Raw genomic sequence first — 20,692 nt, forward strand, 5'->3', positions numbered from 1 at the left:
TAATCTCGTACAAACATCTTACAAATATAAAGAATTTGATAAAGAAAATCTACAACATTTGCAAAATTACTATTAATCCAAATTACTAATTAAGAAAACCTGACAAGATGGCAGTGAGAGGTTTTGTGAATATAGAACAAATCTTCCCCTTCATTTCTAACACATTTTTCTCAAGAACCCTGTACAGTGTAACACTGCATGTACAGATTGGTCTAAATTTCTGGTGATATAATTATAGATATATAAACATATCTGTGTCCGAATTTAATGAATTTGAGCGGCGTCTCAAATCCGCCAAAAACCTGTTCAATTAAGTGCTGGTTGAAATCTTGAAACATTGAATATAATTTTAAGTTAAACCAACCATATTTGAACCGCGACTTAAATTTAAGCCGCCGCTCAAATTCTTTAAATTCGGCCTCTGATGTTTAAACATAGATGATTGTTCCTATCTATTAATTATCTAATTATCTATTGATGTTCAAATAAGGAATAAAACATGAAATTCTAGTTTAAACATAACCAATAAAATGTGAATACATGGATTCCTAAAATTATTAATACATAAACTTTAATTATAAGTTTCTCTCTCAGGAACATTGAAGAGGCAATCAACAAACTGAAGTTTTATACTTCTGAATAACTTTGTGTGATTGGGATGATATTTGATTGATAAACACTTTTTTATGTTTTTTTTTTTATCTTTTTTCATCAAAATCGAAGAATAGCATAAACATGTTAAATGAAGGTTTTTAAATTTAGTTTTTGCTATTTTTGTTTTCAATCTAAAGGTAAAAGTTGTGTAAAATTTTTATTCTACAATTCACAATATTCTTTTCAGTCTGGAACATCAGGGTAGCCAAGCAAGAAAACTGACATTAAATTAACCTCAAATTGACATCTATTTAGAGTGATAGTAACGTCATTTTAACATCACAAAAAGACATCAAATTAATGTAAAAAAGTTTTCATTTTAATGTCAATGGGATGTCATTTTAATACGTTAGATTGATGTCAAATATCCTGAAATTATGTCAATTTGATGTTTGTTTCATGTCATTTGGAATGTTTTGAGTCATCATAATGACAATATTAAATTATATACCCAAAATGAGATCCATATTTACGATACCTAACATCTCAATGACCTTCTAATAATGTCACTTAACATCTCAATGACCTTCTAATAATGTCACTTAACATCTCAATGACCTTCTAATAATGTAACTTAACATCTCAATGACCTTCTAATAATATAACTTAACATCTCAATGACCTTCTAATAATATAACTTAACATCTCAATGTCCTTCTAATAATGTCACTTAACATCTCAATGTCCTTCTAATAATATAACTTAACATCTCAATGTCCTTCTAGTAATGTCACTTAACATCTTACTGACCTTCTAATAATGTCAATTAACATTTAAATGGAGTCAAAATTATATCTATGAACATTTTAATGACATTTCATTTATGCAGTTATACTTTTAAATGACGTCAAAATAGAAGAATAGAAGAATAGAAGACTAGAAGAATAGAAGAATAAAAGAATAGAAGACTAGTAGACTAGAAGATTAGAAGACTAGAAGACTAGAAGAATAGAAGACTAGAAGACTAGAAGAATAGAAGAATAAAAGAATAGAAGAATAGAAGAATAGAAAAATATAAGAATCGAAGAATAGAAGAATAGAAGACAAGAATACTAGATGAATAGAAGAATAGAAGACTAGAATACTAGAAGACTAGAAGACTAGAAGATTAGAAGAATAGAAGACTAGAAGACTAGAACACTAGAACACTAGAACACTAGAAGAATAGAAGACTAGAAGACTAGAAGAATAGAAGAATAGAAGACTAGAAGAATAGAAGAATAGAAGACTAGTAGACTAGAAGACTAGAAGACAAGAAGACTAGAAGATTAGAAGACTAGAAGACTAGAAGAATAGAAGACTAGAAGACTAGAAGAATAGAATAATAGAAGAATAGAAGAATAGAAGAATAGAAAAATAGAAGACTAGAAGACTAGAAGACTAGAAGAATAGAAGACTAGAAGACTAGAAGAATAGAAGAATAGAAGACTAGAAGAATAGAAGAATAGAAGAATAGAAGACTAGTAGACTAGAAGACTAGAAGACTAGAAGACTAGACGAGTTAATGAGAATAGTAAAATAAAGAGAAGAAGAGAAGAAGAGAAGAAGAGAAAAAGAATAAAGAAAAGAGAAGAAGAGAAGAAGAAGAAGAAGAAGCTGTTGTTGTTGTTGTTGTTCTTGTTCTAAACAAATAGATAATTTAATCTTTGAAAAAAATTCTTTCTAAATAATCTAAAAAATTATTAAAAATTGTTAATTGTAAAAAAAGTTCAGAGGTGTTCTTTTACTTTTGAATAGATATATTCCAAAGACAACATTTTCACAGCTTGAAAAATCAAGTCCACCTGAAAGACTCTTCTGTATTAACATATGTGACAACTGACAGCTAGCATATAGAAGGGGGGAAGGGGGATAAGATTTTTAACTTCAGAAGGGGAAGTCTGGGAAAGTTGTAAAGCTTTTATAGTCTTGGCATCATGTCTTGATAAGACGACTAACACATATGGATGAAATATCATTATTAAATAATTAAATGTAATTTTAAAAAATTTTAAAAATCAATCCTTAAAGTTCTCACATTCCCACTGCAATTTACAATGTAAATATATAAAAATGCTAAATTAAAAGTGAAACAATATGTAATCAAATTGTTATAACCGGAAATATAAATATGTAGATCCAAAAATATTCTTTTCTAACATTTCCAAACTATGTCTTTTCTACTCCAAGTAATGGTGTTTAATGATCTGGATTTGAAAAGAGAGCGATGAAAGAAGTAAAACCTTTATTTGAAAAATCCATTTATTCAAAAGTCTTCAAGTATAAATCAGTGAAAATGACAGTTTCAAATTTAGAATAATGTTTCATCTCTAAAAAATTTCTAGCACATACTACATAAACTGTAGGTTAAACAGTGCAACCCGCACAACATTATGCATTATGTAGTGTGTGTATTTGTATTCTAATTTTCATTGTGCAGCCTGTTCTAGCTAATTATAAATTGGATTTTGATTCACTTTATATAGTGTGACCAATTTACAGTGTACAGACAAGTACCACATGGTAATTTGTTACTATGCAATCTGAGATTGTACATAATCTGTACATTATTTTACCATTGTTCAACGGTGTATCTATAAAACGCTACCCTAAAAAAACGCTACACTAAAATAACGCTACACTAAAAAAACGCTATACTAAAAAAACGCTACACTAAAAAAACGCTACATAGGCTATATTCGCTACAAGTTTATTGCCTGTTTCTGTTTGTGTATAAGATTTTTAAATTCACATAGTCGTAAATTGAAAATAAATCATAAGTTTATAATTTAAGAGATATATACTTTTAAATTATCATAGTCATAAATGGAAAAATTATAAGTGTACCACATATTATTCCGGTCATTCATTCTTGAATGGGCAATTAATTCTATTTTTATGACATTTTACATGTACATAACGGCCACAAACACACCTCTTTCAGCCTCTCTTACGTTTAAAATTTAAATTACAAAGATGACAAATTCTGGTGATGGTCTGGTATGGATGAGTGATATCTGTTGTATCTGACAGTTTAGTTCTTTTGGGGCTGGAACTATCTAAAAATTGAAATACTTAGGAAATATTCATTGGAAACAAATGTTAATTATAAGCATTATTATATTTTTCATCATATTGCCTAAAATTGTTGTGGACATTCTTTTTGTTCTGCACTGGGTCGATGGTTTGTTTTGATCTAATCTCTCCTGGAGCAAGGTTGGAGTTACTTGCATAATTGCAGAACTATGGATCTCAGGCTGTTGAATTTGCTCAACATCTGAGTTGACAGATCTCAGTGTCATCCTGGCAACCTGAGACTGAAACAATCGATATGTTGAGTTATTCATCCTATTGTAATGCTTCATTATAATGCTGGAATCAGTTGGAGTAATGGACTGATAATGTCCGGATTGAAAAAATGTTTCTTCAAACCATAGAAGAGTTAGTGGAGCACTATATGGATCTCGATTATCAGAGCGAAAGCTGGCGGGATAAAAAGTCTTCTGATGGCGTATATTTGAGTTTGTAAAACTTCATACGGTTTGATCGAATCCAAAAACAAAATTTTCTCTTCCCGGACAGACAGTTCTCGAGTGAATACAGATCTAAAAATGTTAATATTAATTTCGAAGTTGCTTCAGTAATATACACAAACTTGAAATATTTTAATAACAAAATTTGTCCATAACAAAACAAATCATTTTTTTTCAGCTAAGTAATGTGTATCACACTTAAAATACTAAAAGTAAAAAAATAAATATGTTTACATATAATTTTAAACCTGGTTTTCTTATAAAGAGCAGGGATTGCCTGGCAAGGACCATTTCTCAGCTCATCTAATTCTTGTTCGTGGAACTTTGAAACTTGATCTTCTATACCAGATAAAACACATGCATGATTGTCTGGATGAGGATAGGAATCAGGCTCCAGATGATATTCGTCATCTTCCTCTTGTTCTTGGAGCAGTACAGTAGCGAAACAACTTGTATATGTTTTCATCCGTTCACAGGAAGTACAAACAAATTGAGCCCTTACTTTGCCAGCCGATTTCTTTCCAATAACTCTTTTCTTTCTATAAACATAGCTTCCTTCTTTCAGTTTAACAAACACTTTTTTAACAGTAGTTTTTGTCTTAACCTCATTGATAATAATGGTTTTAGTTCCATCCTGCACAGTTTTAGAGAAAAAACAATATATAAATTATATATATTTTATATATATTTTATTTTAGAATAGTAGCGAATATATATCTCTATAAATTATAAACTTATACACACACAGAAACAGGCAATAAACTTGTAGCGAATATAGCCTATGTAGCGTTTTTTTAGTGTAGCGTTTTTTTTAGTGTAGCGTTTTTATAGTGTAGCGTATTTATAGTATGACCTGTTCAACATGTTCAGTGTACAAGATGCACATACACCCCGCCGCACAAAGTGATCTGAAGGTTGCAAGGTGGCACGCGAAGATCTATAAGAACTTTGCCGTTTTCTTTTAAAAATAAGTGTTTTCTTTTAAGTTCTAAAATGATCATGTTTCAGGTTTAAAAAACTATAAATGAATTACAGGCGGTTGTAGGCTTCAAAGTTGACCCGGTCTTGAAAATGAGGCAACTTTTTACAGCAGTCTGGATCTATGTGCATGCACCCGGCCTATCATTCTACAACCTCCATACCCCTTCCAATAACACCTACATAAACAACTACCTTTACTCAAACCCATGCCTGCCGACGAGATGCGTTCGGTTTTATCTTCAGTGTTTGGCATTTATATCAATAGAATGAAGATTACGTTTTTTGTTCAAGTTTTGACTGTTAAAGAGTGACAAAACTGAAAGATGGTATGGGCTAACGTCGAATTAAATTCGATGGTGATCCCTATACTAGTCTAACTTCTATCTGTTGCGTCTGTATGGAAAAAATGGTTAAACAGGGCTCATACCGAAGACCGTAGAGTCTGTAAAATTCGCTGAGTTGCAATATGTCACTCAGATCGTAAATAATTCAATTTAATTCAAAACTAACCATTTAGATATTATAGCCTATCATGATTAAGTTTAATTCTATGCAAATATATATAGTTGATATTTCATAATATTTTTTTATTTGTTTTACGTATGATTTACTTTAAACGATGATTTTTTTGGTCGCATAGGTGTTGCTAGGTGTCTCACCCACGCGGAACCTAATGCATCAAGTGCAGAGACACCAAGCGGCCAAATCATTATTGTTTACAGTTTATTGTATATGAAACAAACAAAACATATTTTTGAATATCAACTATTTACGAATGCATCGAATTAAATTCGATGATTATAGGTTGCAATATCTGAATTAAATTAATTTTAAATTGAATTAAATTCTTTTCAATCTGAGGGGAACACTGCAACTTTGTGGATTTGCATGGACGCTACGTTCTTCAGTGAGAGTTTTGTTTAATCTTTTTCTCCTTGTAGGCGCAACAATTTTCGCAAACACTCCCTTTTACAATTTTTTTTCGAATTACCAGTTTACAAGTAATTATAAAGAATTGTTTTCCTAATTTACCGCTTCTTTTCACTTCTTTGTTTATGTGTATCCAGGCTGTTTGTAAGCTTGATGGTCTTCATCGTATTGATAAAACCACTGTAGTTAAACTCAATCGCGTTTTAGTCTATAATTCAACAATATTTAAACTAACGGAGTTATCTTTTTAAATCTTTCTTCAAACGCGTCCACAAACATGAAACAGTTATACTAGAGAAAAATCTCAAAACTCCTTACTCACTTTACCCTCTGGTAAGTACTAGTACAAAAAGCAACATCTAAGTCCCCCCCCGCTCATGCTCCTTCTAACTATAAATTAAGAAGAAAAGTTATCCGCCTCCTCCCCCCCAGCAAATATAACACTGGAGTTGAACAGTTTAAACTTCTAATAATTTTATCTAAAGTTTGTAGATAACTTCTCACAGATGTCATCTAGAATAAAAACTTTCTTAAAAAGGAAACACATTTTTAAGTATAGAATCTTGAAGATAATTTACTTTTGCGTCTTTTTAAATTTCGAATGAAGGCTTTTTTTGTAATCTTATTAATTTTTTTACTTATATATGAGTTTTTTTTTGCTTGTGAAATAAAAAGTTTAAAAACCATTTCGAAAAGGTTGAGGTTCTACAGTTGACAAAAAAAATTCACTTACTTCATGTACACTCACATGGATCCAAAACATATAAAACTTGTATTAAAAACTGCTAAGCTGCTGTAATTAAAACTATACTCCCCTGTTTCAAAATAACATAAAATTAAGCCTTCCTTGTGGAGTTTTTGTATGCGGAAAAAACAAACGTTGCTCATAATTTCCGGATCTTTTCTTTTAGATTTTTTGTTTGGATTTGAAAAAAAACGTTACTCAATTTATTTGTATTAAGAATTTGACTGCCTGCCCTAAGCATCCAAATAAAATACATTAAAAAATACAAGCGCATAAAAAATATTCCAAAATACTGAAGACTGTACAACTTATGCAGTAATTTGTGTACAAAAGATCATAAATATAGCCTTATACAATGTTTTGAAAAAACAATAGTTTTTTCCTACGTCGTTAACAAAATGATCTGTTCATTTTTAAAAAAAAATTAAAACGTTTCACCCCTAATTGTGCGGGGAAATTGGTAACGAATTTTCAAACCTGAATTTGCATCTGTCAAAAACAAGAATGGTCTGAAGTGTAGAAAACCAAGAAAATAACAAGTATTACTGCCTCAATGTCTGAATTCAATCAAAATCACGCAATTTAGTGAATTAAAGGTTGCTTGTGGCCGCATAGTACACTTTTCTTATACTGTGCACAGTGGGACGAAATAGATAAAAAATACAATTAATTTAAACTAAAAAACAGAATTATAAATATATGCTAAAGTATAAATTAATGTCAATATACAAACGAGTTTTTCTTTGTCATAATTAAAAAATACGAATACTATTCTATAAAAAAGAAAAAAATAACCAATAATAATATCTTGTTTTAACCCTATTTCTTTTTCACATACAATATTTAGTATACAATCTATACTTACAATCTACCACCAATTAATTCAAAATGTAAAAAATAAATATGTATCTAAATTCCTATTTTAAAAATTGGGTGGAAATATACTTATAACCAATATGTTTGGAGATTGTTAAATATTTCCTTCTCAAATATTTTCTTTTAACAATATAATCTTTCTGCATATTTAAATCTATTCAAAGTAAATATAGTATTTATACAACAAAACCACCCTTGACTTGTATTATCTGAAAAACGTCATTGCGCAATATTTTCTAATTCAAATACCATAATGGCAAAATGGCAATTTGATTCTTATTTAAAATAAAATATCATCCGTGTATTTTTTGCAAACAAAATCTTTTTGATTTGATATTTTTATTTTTATTTTGAGATTGAGAGACAGTTTTGAAGAGTTAGGTTAATCTAGGGAATCTCCAATTTAAAATAGCGTGTCAGATTCACAAAACAAATTAAAAGATTGAACATTTGTAAGAAGAACATTTGTATGATTATAGATATTAAGAAATGTAATATTGGGGTATTTCATGAATAGGACATTTCATAGATATATAAGACATTTCATAAATATATCGGACATTTCATATATTTATAGGACACTTCATAGATTCATAGGACACTTCATAGATGTAAAGGACACTTCATAGATTTTTAGGACATTACATAGATAGGACTTATCATAATCGGACATATCAAAATAAGACATATATATCACAGACAGAGAAAAATCTGTTTTCTTATATCCCCCCGCTACCCTACAAGTTTTACTACCACTGTACCATTGCGGCATGCTTGTTCTGCATGTTTTGTATTTAGTATAAATACCTGTTACACATATTCTTTTCTCCAGTCGTAAATCAATTCAAATCTGAACACGAACTCCACGAGCTCCACGCTACAGAACATGTTTTTTTCTAAACAGGTAAACACTGTTTGTTTGTTTATGACCGTCCTTGTAATTTCAAGTGATCCTTCATTTAAAAAGGTAAATTCACGATCGAGAAAGGTACTGTTCTGATCAATAATGTCAAAGATATCTTCGTATTTCTAGCTGAAAAAGTGTTCAGTGTTCAATTCTAAAAAATAACTATTAGTCCTTCTGTAAGCTTAACATTACATTTTTTTAATTGATTGTCACTTGAATTTACGCTTACAGTCTCTTTAAGTATATTTTTGAGAGAGTGAAATTACTTCCTGCTTTAATGTTAGTATAGTGCATTGTATATAGAACAAATAAAAATATGATGAGATATCAACTTTATACAAATGCGTCGAAAAAATAACAATGATTATAGGTTGTAATATAAAATTGATTTATTTGGAATTAAATTGATTTTTTTACGATCCAAGTCGAATGTTGCAACTTTCTGAATTTGTATGGACGAGGCGTTCAAACAAATTCAGAAAGTCTTCGGTATGAGTCCTTTTAACAATTGTCTCCTTATAGACGCAACAGATAAAAGAAGGATTAGTAGCGATCACCATCGATATTTTTTCGCCGTAAGCCTATACTCCTTTCATTTTTAGCAAAAACTCCAATTGATAAAAGCGTCACCAAAACTTAATCATGCAGAAGTGCAGGAGAAAATTTAGAAAAATTGAAACTCTTTGTTCAAAGAATGAGAACATGTGATTTGCGGTGCCTGGTGCAAAATTGTACCTTTTTGTGCAACACTCGATCCTGTATGGTGTTTTTCAATACTTTTTTGAAAAAATTGTAATTTTTTTGGTACTCCAATGGCCTAAAAGAAATTCCGTGAACCTTTTTTTCTCTCAAAATCAAAAGTTCAGAAAAGCAAAAATGTGTTAATAAATTATTTATATCGAAACCTAAAATTTTTCAAAGATTGAATAAAAAAATCACAGAAAATTCGCAAAATTGTAATGAAAAAATTCGCAATTTTTAGTTCTAATTTTTAAGGAAACGTTATTTAAATTCTCTAGTTCCTTTCTTCTTAGTATATTATTAAGTATTAAATATATGCTGTTTAGTAAAACCTTAAGTACCATTGAAAAACAATTTTTCCGTAAAAATTATACCAAAACTGAAAATTGCGAATTTTTTAATTACAATTTTGCTAATTTTCTGAGATTCTGTGATTCAATCTTTTAAAAATTTTAGTATTATATAGAAACAATTTATTTACACATTTTGTTTTTCTGAATTTTTGATTTTGAGAAAAGAAAAGGTTCACAGAATTTTTTTGGGCCATTGAAGTATCAAAAAAATTACAAATTTTCAAAAAATATTGAAAAAACACCAAACAGGAGAGTTGCACAAAACAAGTTACAATTTTGCACCCGGCGCCGCAAATCACACTTTTTTTGTCTTACCCTGTAGGTCGTAAAACCCTCTAGAAAATAAAGCATATTATAAGAAAAAAAACGGTTTTTTAGAAAGATCTTTGCCTCAAGTATCGACAAATTAGTTTTTTTGAATTGTAGAAAAATAAAGAAAGGGACAGGAGCCAGTATTCAGCGGCTCAAGGAGCATCTTTTTATACCAATATCAGCAGGTTTTAAACAAATTGAAAAATAAACCTTCTCTTATGATTGCGGTTTTTTTAATATCATTAATAATTGACGTAGTTTTTATTTATCATTTTTTTCATGAATGTTGCTTCTTATTTGCTAATTTTTTGCTGGTGCAAAAAAGGATTTGACATTTTAGATGAAATAGTTTTACCCTTATTTTACCTTATTTAATTTAAGATTTTGCTGCAGCCTGGTTTAGAAAATTGCCTGAATTTTACTAAAATATAAATTTTATTTTGAATATTCTTGGTAACGTTAATTAGTTCTAGGTCAAATAAACCTGTCCACTTTTTATATATTAAGTTTCCCGGTATTCCGTTATATAGTGTTTCAGTGTACGAACACTTTGAACTTAACAATTATGAGATATATATATATATTTATATTAAAATACCAGAATAATGGACAAAAGATGTTTGACAAGATTTGTAATATTTTAATAACGTAACATTTATTATTTCCAACAAATTAGCGAGGAAATAATCAGAAGATGGCATTTGAAACATCAAAGTACATTAAAAATTATCTTTAATTTTCTGCAAGTAAAAAATATTTTGAAAAACAGAAATGTAAAGTATGATTATAAAGTTGTTTCAATACGATGTTGCTTCTGTAAAAATTTACTTTTAATGCCCTTTTAAAAAGTTTAACCCATAGCGCGATAATACAAGCCTGCACCGGCCCCTTCTTCTTTAGTTAACGTTAAAAAAAGCAAACTTTAAGAATAATTGCGTTTTAAATTTATGCAACTGATTTTATTGCATCATTTTTGTTTATACAACATACCAAATACCGGACCAAACTTCATATATTCTAACTTTTATGTTTTACATATTTTGATTTTGACGGACGAAAATTCGGCCATTTATGGGATTGAATTGTTTTGATGATTTTAGATTATAACTTCTAACAATAGATTGCTCAGGTATCTGATGTTGAAGAGGAAGGTGAAGACCAGGTGAAGGAGATGGAAGGAAGACATGATCCGGGATCCAGGCTTAAACCAATTCAGGTTCTAGATGTAGAAAGAAGGTATGGTACTTGATGGGACTGCTTTATGCAATTTAAAATGATCCAGCATGAATGTCCGATTAACAATGGAACCCTTTCAATCTAAGCCTGATCATTGCGTAATGTTGATGTAATTTCCAGAAATTTTATCACCGCTTTTTCTTCTCAGAAAAAAACATTACCATTTTTAATCTAAAAAGACTAGAGTGAGTAGAGCTTGATACGTTCGACTTTTTTATTTTGTTAATTCATCGTTCGTGAACGACCCATTACGTTTATTTTTTTCAATCATTAAAATATTATTTTTTTCTTTCTCTAAATTATTTTTCATTTCCATCTATTTCTTTTGTTTTCTCTCTTAACGATTGTTCGGTAAAATCTTCATTCAGTAAAATCGTTCGTTCATTAAAATCATTTGTTCAGTAAAAAAAACTATGGTTTTAAAAAAAAATTTATTCAGTAAAAAGCTATCTTTTTGAAAAGCCTTTTTTCCAAGAAACCTCTTGTTAAGTAAAATGACAATATTTTTTTAAAATTTTTCTAAAATTTGTCAAGAAATGCAAATATTATACAGATAGAATTGGAGCGATAGTAGTTGTTATGGATATAAAACATTTTCTTACGCCTTTTACCTTTATGCATGTCCATAATTGATAGGTATGTAACAAATGCCTCACTCCAATAGTTATTTCAGTCTGTATCAATCCAGATATAACTCTCTGTATTCTTAAGTAGGTATCAATCCAGATACAACTCTCTCTGAATTCTTAAGTACATATGAATCCAGTTACAATTATATCTGTATTCTTGAGTATGAATCAATCCAGATACAACTTGCTCTCGAACTCTATACCCTCTACGGATATTTCTCTCTTTTCCTAACATCATTTGATCCTTGATTTTTCTCTCTTTCTTTATTATCATTTTACGGTCGTCCTTTTCTATCTTATTCATATTGTTCAAACTTAGGATTAAATTCTCTTCCCAATTCATCACTTTCTTTTTTAACATGCCAGCTGCCTGGTAGCTCAGGATTAATAGGTCGGACATTTAAACTATCGGAAATGTTTCTTAAATCAGTATTATTATTTTTCATGTATTTAACTTCAATCATCTCCAGGGTTTTCAGCCATCTGTTGTTGGAACCCTTCACCTAAAAAATAGTATCAAATGCTATCTTATTGGTCACTTCTTTAATATCCGTCATGAACTTCGCCATTTCAGTCATTTTTCCACCTTTTGCTGTTCATCTCTCCACCCTGAGCTCTGCCTCTCACTTCTGCAATCACATAGTAACTCCTTCTCCAGAGTTATAGCATGAAACTGGTTTCCTGTTCATATTTTCTGTCTTCCTGTTTGGATTCTTCTCCTTCCAGTCTTTGTAGGACTGGCAATCTCTCTTCTGCTGACAGATTTTCTTGCAGAATAGACAACTATCTCTGGCTTGCAACACATTGACATCACCAGACATCTTTCCTCTTTCATCTTCAGACTTGTACACAATTATTCCTCACAATTATTCCTGGCACTGTATTTACTTCCATGTGTATTTGTCCTGTTTTTAGCATCTTATCCAGGGGGCAGGCATAACTCTCCTAATTTTGCCTGGCTAGGTTTATACTGTACAGTCGAAAAATGTTTCCTTATGACTGAGTTGGTATCAGAGAGTACAGAGGGTTTAATCCTAAGTACATCTTTTTGTACGGTATTGTGTGGACAGTTAATTATAATATTTTCAACAATGAGATATTGTAGTGTCAAAAATTGTGTAAACAACGATGTTTCGGGTTCAGAAATTTTTCATAACATAAAAAAAGAGTGGATAGTTTAATACGCAGTGAACATTTTGACAAAAATTGCTTTAGAAACAAAGATAGCAAAATACTCAGAAATGATGCACTCTCCGCTTAAAGCACTTAGCCAAGGAGATAAAACAAATTGTAAAGAAAAATGGATTGTGTCAAAAGCTTTCAAAACTGGTGCTCCTACAAAACCAATAGATTATTTATATTTAAAAATCACTTGTTTCACGTTAAGTTCATTTATGTAAAATAAATATTTTAACAGTTTTCAGTTCTTCAATAACTTTAAATTAAGTCTAACCTAATTTAGATCTATTATTAATTCAGAATTGCTTTTCATTCTAAAAGTCAGAAACCTATATTCCGAAGAGTTAATGCACAATGTATATTTCAGATGTAAAGAATTTGATAAGAAACAAGATGTTATTAAGGAGAAGGATTTTATTTTTTTCTCTATTTGTTATGTCTCATTTTTATACAAAAATCATATGGGCTTGTTTTCTTTGCTTGAATATTGTAGGCTTCACTTCAAACAATAATGTCTTAAAACACTGATCTACGAATTTTGATCCCCCCAGGTAGAATTTCTGATCGGGTCATTGTTTACAGTGGCTGTATAACAAGAAGTCTAAAATTCCAGATGTCCCCTCTATTACTAGTATCTCGATGATCTCATCAGATCTTGTGGTGTTTCCCACTGTTTCAAAACTAAGTGTTGATGCTCCTTAACCCAGCCATATCCTTGGAATAAGATCTGGGGTCAGTGTTGTACTTTCTCAAGTTGACCAGATGGTGGTCCAGCATTGCCTTGATATTGTTTTCATGCTGCAGCTCCTTATGTTTCCTTAAGCTCTGCATTATACAGTTCATTTTTGAATTCTACCAGGCTCCTATTGTCTGGAATGTATGCTTGTATCCAGTAAGTTGGTCATTTCCTAGAGAGCAATTTTTGGACTCCCCCCACCGTCCCTCTGGACCCCTCCCCTCTATCAATTTTGTACATGGATCTTTAATGTAAGATATGTGGCCACAGCGCTCGGCCCCCTAGCCTGTCCAAGTCGCAGCGCTTGGCCAAGAAAGTGTCTTCACTTCTTCATCTGGGACAGTTTCCCATTTATGGTTAAACAAATGAGTTTTCAAATTCTTGCAACATTTGAACACTTTCTCCAGGTCTCCATTGTATTTGGAAGCACTCCTGACCAAATTCAGTATTCACTCACTAATACTTTCTTCAGATCTACTCAGCTATCCTCATGGTTGCTTTCCCAGCTATAACTAATTCATTTAGTTTTTCCATGTACCTTTGTGTCCAATCTATGTACTCTGGTACTCTGTTCATTCTAGTACTCTGGTACTTTGTACACTCTGATACTCTGTACACTCTGTTACTCTGGTATTCTGTACACTCTGGTACTTTGTACATTTTGGTACTCTGTATATTCTAATGCTGGTTGCGGTCTTAACTTGTTACTGCACTGTTACTGTTTCTACTAACATAGTTACTCTTTCTAGGGGTTCTCTTTATATCTGTTAAATCAGGTACTTGCTTTACTTTTCTTCCTTGGAGTCAGTGGCATTTAACTGGGGTTCATTGGTCTTACCGCAGTCACTACTTTTGTAACAAATTCCATACTCCAATAGTTGTATCAATCCAGATACAACTCACTCCGTAATCTTAAGTATGTAACAATCCAGATACAACTCTCTGTATTCTTAAGTATGTAACAATCCAGATACAACTCTCTGTATTCTTGAGTATGTACGAATCCAGATACAACTCCCTCTCGAACTCTCTACCGAGAACTAACTCTGACCGTAATCAAACTGAGTTCATATTAAACTACCTATATTTTGGGTTTAATGATACAGGTAAAATGTAATTGACTGATAGGTCTGTTCAGAGATTAACAAACATAGTTGTATATACAAGACATGTAAATTAGGGTTATTATAATATATATATATATATACAGGTAGGTTCAGGTTTCCAAGATATTGGGGTTATTACTATTTTTATTACAGGTATCAGAAAGTCCGTCAGCATAAGCCTAAGAACAAGATAGATTGGATGGACCAGGGACCAGGGGAGAAAACAAGAAGAAGAAAGGGAAAGAAAGTTAAAAGCAATGCTAAATATGTTGCAATACAGGTAGAATTAGGTTTTCTATATTTGAATTATCCTTGTTTGACTTTAACTAGTAAACATCAAGACTGATTAACCAATAAGGCACAGAATATTTTGAAAATGCGCCAATTCTAATAGAAAAATGCAACAAAAGTTAAGAATGGATAAAATTAGGCCACTTTCAGTGTAACATCAGTTAAAAGCTAAAATTGTTAATAGGAAATAGGGTCTATATATACTTAATTTTCTTAATTGCTCATCGAATCTAACTTTTTAATATTCCAAAAATATGACACTCCTAAAATGCTCAAATTTGTATCAGGGTTTAGATTCAACACTTATAACTATTCTAAAACTAAAAAGAGACAATAAAACATTAAATGTTGTTGTAGGAGGCCAAGAAAGCTATTGATGTAGTGAGTGAACTTCTTGGGAATACACTTTCAGGTGAAATGCTTGATAACTATTTGAATAAACAAAAGCTTAAATTAAGCATCTCCAATGAAAGAATAAAAAATAAAATACAAGAAAATGTCTAAAATTTATCTAAATTCAACATTTATCTCTAAGCATGAACATGTTGTGTGCCTCTTTCCCTTAAAGCCATTTTCTTGGGGGAGGGCTGCAGGACATTCTACCCAGGCTTTATAGATTCAAACCCGGCCTTTTTAAAGTAAAGCAGACTGTAAGAAAGATGAATCTTTGATGAAACTTTGCTAAAATAGACATTTCAGGACATGAGCCTCATCAACTCTTCTCAGAATTGGTTGAGTTACAGATGGATGAGTGGAAGGAAACAGCACGCTGGGTAAAGTTTGAAGAAGATGTGGAAGAGGGAGCAAATAGATGGAGTAAACCCCATGTTTCTTCACTGTCTCTCCATTCACTGATGGAACTGAGGACGTATTTGAATACAGGATCATCATTCCTTGAGGTGGAGGCAAATAATCTGGAGGATATTGTAGACCTTGTCATAGAGAGCCTTATTAGCAATGATTATATAACATTTGAAATGAAAGACAGGTTGAAGGCCATTATTCTTCAAAAACACAGGCATCAGTTTGAAGGAATAAAGAAGAACAGAAGTGACTCAGGATTTCTTTTGAATGCAGTGAAAAGTTTTTCAGAACTAAACAAGATAAGTTCAGGAGACTTTCATTATTCTTCCAACCACAGCATTCATGAAGCAGAGGAAGCAACAAATACCCACTTCCTAAAGAAAATTCCTAAAGGAGCTGAGGCTGCAAATATTTTGGTGGGAGAAGTAGATTTTCTCACTCGACCCATACCTGTCTTCATTCGGATGGCAAAAGCTGTGAAATTGGGAGATTTGACTGAGGTTGCATTGCCAACCAGGTTTATCTTTATTCTTCTTGGCCCACCCTTGGATGCAAGCAGCAAAGACTCTTACAAGGAAGTTGGCCGTTCAATAGGAACTAGTTTTTCAGACGAGGTATTTCATGAGGTTGCTTACAGAGCAAGAACTAAAGAACATCTTGTGATGGGTCTTGATGAGTTTCTTGACTCTGTTACAGTTCTTCCGCCTGGGGAATGGGACAGGAATACAAGAATAGAACCACCAAGCTCAGTCCCATCACAAGAGTCAAGGAAGATGTCTAGGGCACTTAGCATAGATGTTATTGGGGGAACTCCAACAAAATTCATAAATGAAGAGGTTGATGAAGAAGAGGAAAAATATAATTTAAGAAAGAATGCAGGATTGGTGTTGAGCGGAAAGTTTTGTGGGGGTCTTGTGAATGACATAAAAAGAAAAGCTCCCTGGTTTTTATCTGACTTCAAGGATGCTTTTTCTGCGCAAAGTATTGCTGTTATCTTTTTTTTGTACTTTGCTACATTGGCACCAACTATTGCCTTTGGTGGTATACTTGGTCAGGTTACAAAAAATCGTATGGCTTCCATAGAATCATTAGTATCTGGCCTAACATCTGGAGTGTTCTATGCCTTGTTTGCTGGTCAGCCACTTACCATCTTAGGACTAACTGGGCCAGATCTTGTATTTGAGACATTGGTGTTTGATTTTAGTGAAAAGCAAGAATGGGATTATCTTTCTTTTCGATTGTGGATTGGGGTCTGGATAGCCATAATTTTGATAGTCCTTGTAGTTACAGATGCCAGCTCTTTTGTATGCTACATAACAAGGTTTACAGAGGAATGCTTTGCTTGTCTTATTGCAGTTATATTCATCAAGAAGTCCCTAGAAAATGTGGCTAATATTGCTATATCTCAGCCATACACTGCTTCTCCCTGTTATTGCAAACCTGCGGACACACCAGACAATTGGAACATTACCCTTGGAGTGATTTTTCACAAGCTAAACCAGACCGAAATAGAAGAATCTCTTCAATTTTACAATTCAAGTTCTACAGGATCAAAATGCTGGATCGAAATGGACCCATCAACAACATTGGATGAAAACATAGTTTATGGTTTCACCACTAAGGGATGTAACTATGAACCTAATGCATTCTTTCTCAGTGTTATTCTATTCTTTGGCACATATCTTATAGCAACATTTCTAAAGAACTTCAAAGATTCAAAGTTCTTTCCAGTAATTGTTCGTTCATACATATCAGACTTTGCTGTGATATCTGCTATTTTAATCATGGTACTGGTGGATGCTAGTCTAGGAATTAAAACTCCAAAACTCAATGTACCAAGTACATTTAATCCAACCTGGTCTGGAAGGGACTGGTTAATTCCACCTTTTGGAAGGAACCCTTGGTGGACTGCATTGGCAGCAATAATTCCTGCTCTTCTAGGTTCCATTCTCATATTTATGGATCAGCAAATAACCGCTGTGATAGTAAACCGAAAAGAAAACAAACTGAGAAAAGGTGGAGGTTATCATCTGGATCTCCTAGTTTTGGCATTCACTATTATTGTGAATTCAGTACTTGGAATACCCTGGTATGTAGCCAGCACAATACTCTCAATAACCCATGTCAAGTCTTTACACCGAGAATCAGAAACTTCAGCACCCGGGGAAAAGAGGATATTCCTTGGGATTCGAGAACAACGGGTAACAGCAATGTTTGTGTTTATTCTAGTTGGATGCTCAGCATTCATGACCCCAATCCTTGGATACATACCCATGCCTGTTCTTTATGGAGTCTTTTTGTATATGGGAATAAACTCTTTGAATGGTATTCAAATGTTTGATAGAATATTAATCATGTTCATGCCAAAAAAGTACCAACCAGACTTCTCCTTTATCAAGAAGCTTCCATTGAAAAGAGTTAATCTTTTCTCATTGATCCAAGTTCTATGCTTTATGGTACTGTGGTTGATCCAAGAATTCCAAGCAGTATCTATTTTGTTCCCAATCATGTTGGTCATCATTATTGGAGTTAGGAAGCTCCTTGATTATGTCTTCACACAATATGAGATGAAGGTAATTTACACTTTTCACAATTTCTAAAATTTCCACATTTAATTAAGCTGAAAAAATCAACTTTCTGAAACCAAATATCATTTTTTCCGAAAGATTCTAGATGATGTCTTACCACAAACCAAGAGAAAAGAACGGTTAGACATAGAGGAGAGACATATGAGCATTATACCTCCAAGGGATTCTAAGGTAAACCAATTCCCTAACCTTATTATTTTTACCTTTAGTATGACTTTTATTGTTCCATGGTAATTTCCAACAATCACGATCCAAATCCTAAGATTTTTCCTTGTTTATTCTGGGGCACCAGATAACTCTTTAATTATCATTTTTTCAGGTAGAATTGGAGAGTGCAGATATGATAGTAGACTTTCAACCAGCTATTCTTAACTTACAAGAGATAAACCTCAATCTGTAATTCGTCATATTCACCCAAAATTGATTGTAAAATCTTACAACATTCTAATGGAAAATAAATTAGGGGCTAAATATATTTGATTTTAGAGAGATATTGTGTCTGGTTAAAGTGACTCTCCATGCAAGGATGGCAATGCCCAGCTGATTCACGTTCAATCACCCTTTTAATCTATGAGTTCTCAATGTTTCCGGACTAATTCTCATTACATGATTACTCAACAATAGCGCTTTTATAGTTGAAAAGTTTGTTTTCAAGCTGTTAAGTCAAAAAATATTAGCATCAGGGGCGTACGAGGGCTTTTGTTTAGGGGGGGGGCACAATTTGCGCGCGTAAGCGCGCCAAAAAAAATTTTTGGTCCCCCACCCCGGCAACATTGGTCCCCCCCCCTTAAAAACCCCTTTTTTGAAAAAATATTAATACCTTTTTTAAATTTTTTACCCCCCCTCTCCCACCTGGACTTATTTTGTTCACCATAAAAATACACCAAAAAGACTACTTTTTTGGGTGTTATTAACCTTAGAGTCTAAAAATTATTCCTTTGCTTGAAAAACTAACTTTTTGACTTTATAAATTTATCACTTAACTCCATCACAGCTAACTAAATCAATAATCACAGCATCATTAAAAATTATATTTTTACGAATAAACGAAATTTCTTCTGAAATTTTTAGATAGAATTTACTCAATCTACATTTTAACCAAATCTTTTAAGCTACAATTTTCTGGGATTTGCTTGCACAAACATTTCAATGATTTTTTTCAGTAGAGAGCTCAGACAGCCTTATAGGGTGTAAAGCTATAAGTGCAAGATCGTTAAGTCTGCTCTCCGTCATAGTACATCTTGTGTAAAGAAGTATTCTCTTTAGAAGGCTAAAACTTTTCTCTCCTTGTATTAACAGTGAATTTAGACAAATCCTTAGTCTTTGTCATTGTCAGGTGTTACTTTCTAAACGTAGTTTCCTTTTAATTTTGTATTTTCCAGGGGGGCAAGAGGACTACTACCCCCCCCCTAGGTACGCCACTGTGCCTGGCCTGAGGAAGGGAAATGCAAGCAGATGTAATATTAAAAGAGCCTCCCCCATGGCTGCCCCCCTTCAGCCTCTCAGGGGAGGCACGCGTAGAGGGGGGGGGGGGCGCGGCCCCCCCCTCGTACGCCCCTGATTAGCATTCACTTTCTAGAATTGACAGAAAATAAAGTTTTAGAAATCACTTTTAATGAAAAATATTCGGTCATGCCAAGAGACACAAGAAATTATTTGCTTATTTTGGCGTTAAAGCTTGGAGATAATCCAATATGATATGGGACGCTTTGTATGTCCTTGATAATCACAATTCGCTCACATGGTCGTGCAGGGAATATCTAACCCAAGGAAAGCTGTTAACTTCGGTTGTGTTTACTCTGCGTACATATCGAAACCAGTTCTCTCAGAGCCCAAAACTTAAGACAGGGTATCGTTATGAAAACCAGTTTTGGAACCCGGGTTTCACAAATGGGTTTACCCAGTTTTGTAGATATCGATATTTTTGTTTTGAAATATTATTTTATTTTATTCTTTATATCTTACCATTTTTATCGATCTCTTAAATCAGAATCAACACAAATAATAAGACCCCAAAAAGGAAACTCGGAAGTTTCGTTCAACGAAACTCTTTTAAATTTCAGGCTCTGGGCGGAATTTGTGAACAAGAATAGATGCATCAGTGATTGTCTA

The 20,692-nt window shown here is 32.5% G+C and overlaps 2 protein-coding genes across 3 annotated transcripts; one reads left to right on the forward strand and one right to left on the reverse strand.

Moving 5' to 3' along the window:
- Positions 1-3,460: 3,460 nt before the first annotated feature.
- Positions 3,461-4,811, reverse strand: LOC111703497 (uncharacterized). Its single transcript, XM_023475446.1, has 2 exons — positions 4,415-4,811; positions 3,461-4,238 (listed from the first exon to the last, which is right to left on the reverse strand). The coding sequence occupies exons 1-2, from the start codon at positions 4,630-4,632 to the stop codon at positions 4,076-4,078; spliced, it is 381 nt and encodes a 126-aa protein (XP_023331214.1). The 5' UTR covers positions 4,633-4,811; the 3' UTR covers positions 3,461-4,075.
- A 3,656-nt stretch (positions 4,812-8,467) lies between these two features.
- On the forward strand, positions 8,468-19,053 carry LOC111703499 (electroneutral sodium bicarbonate exchanger 1). Of its 2 annotated transcripts, none has more exons than XM_023475448.1 (7): positions 8,468-8,602; positions 11,141-11,247; positions 15,051-15,177; positions 15,546-15,600; positions 15,888-18,565; positions 18,659-18,751; positions 18,900-19,053. In XM_023475448.1, exons 1-7 carry the CDS (start codon positions 8,585-8,587, stop codon positions 18,978-18,980), a joined length of 3,159 nt encoding a protein of 1,052 aa, XP_023331216.1. In that variant the 5' UTR covers positions 8,468-8,584; the 3' UTR covers positions 18,981-19,053. The 2 variants fall into 2 exon arrangements, with proteins under 2 accessions (XP_023331216.1, XP_023331217.1); XM_023475449.1 differs by lacking the exon at positions 8,468-8,602 and adding an exon at positions 10,066-10,196.
- The last annotated feature ends 1,639 nt before the right edge of the window (positions 19,054-20,692 follow it).

This window comes from Eurytemora carolleeae, unplaced genomic scaffold, assembly GCF_000591075.1.
Source record: "Eurytemora carolleeae unplaced genomic scaffold, Eaff_2.0 scaffold536, whole genome shotgun sequence".
Taxonomy (NCBI): Eukaryota; Metazoa; Arthropoda; class Copepoda; order Calanoida; family Temoridae; genus Eurytemora; species Eurytemora carolleeae.

What these genes read in the sequence shown, in the direction of transcription:
- LOC111703497 (XM_023475446.1), bottom strand. Translation starts at nt 4,632, where the DNA reads ATGAAAACATATACAAGTTGTTTCGCTACTGTACTGCTCCAAGAACAA. An exon ending in GCTCTTTATAAGAAAACCAG is followed by an intron (nt 4,239 to 4,414) that starts GTTTAAAATTAT and finishes TAACATTTTTAG; the next exon opens with ATCTGTATTCACTCGAGAAC.
- LOC111703499 (XM_023475448.1), top strand. An exon ending in CTAAATATGTTGCAATACAG is followed by an intron (nt 15,178 to 15,545) that starts GTAGAATTAGGT and finishes ATGTTGTTGTAG; the next exon opens with GAGGCCAAGAAAGCTATTGA. An exon ending in TCACACAATATGAGATGAAG is followed by an intron (nt 18,566 to 18,658) that starts GTAATTTACACT and finishes TTTTTCCGAAAG; the next exon opens with ATTCTAGATGATGTCTTACC.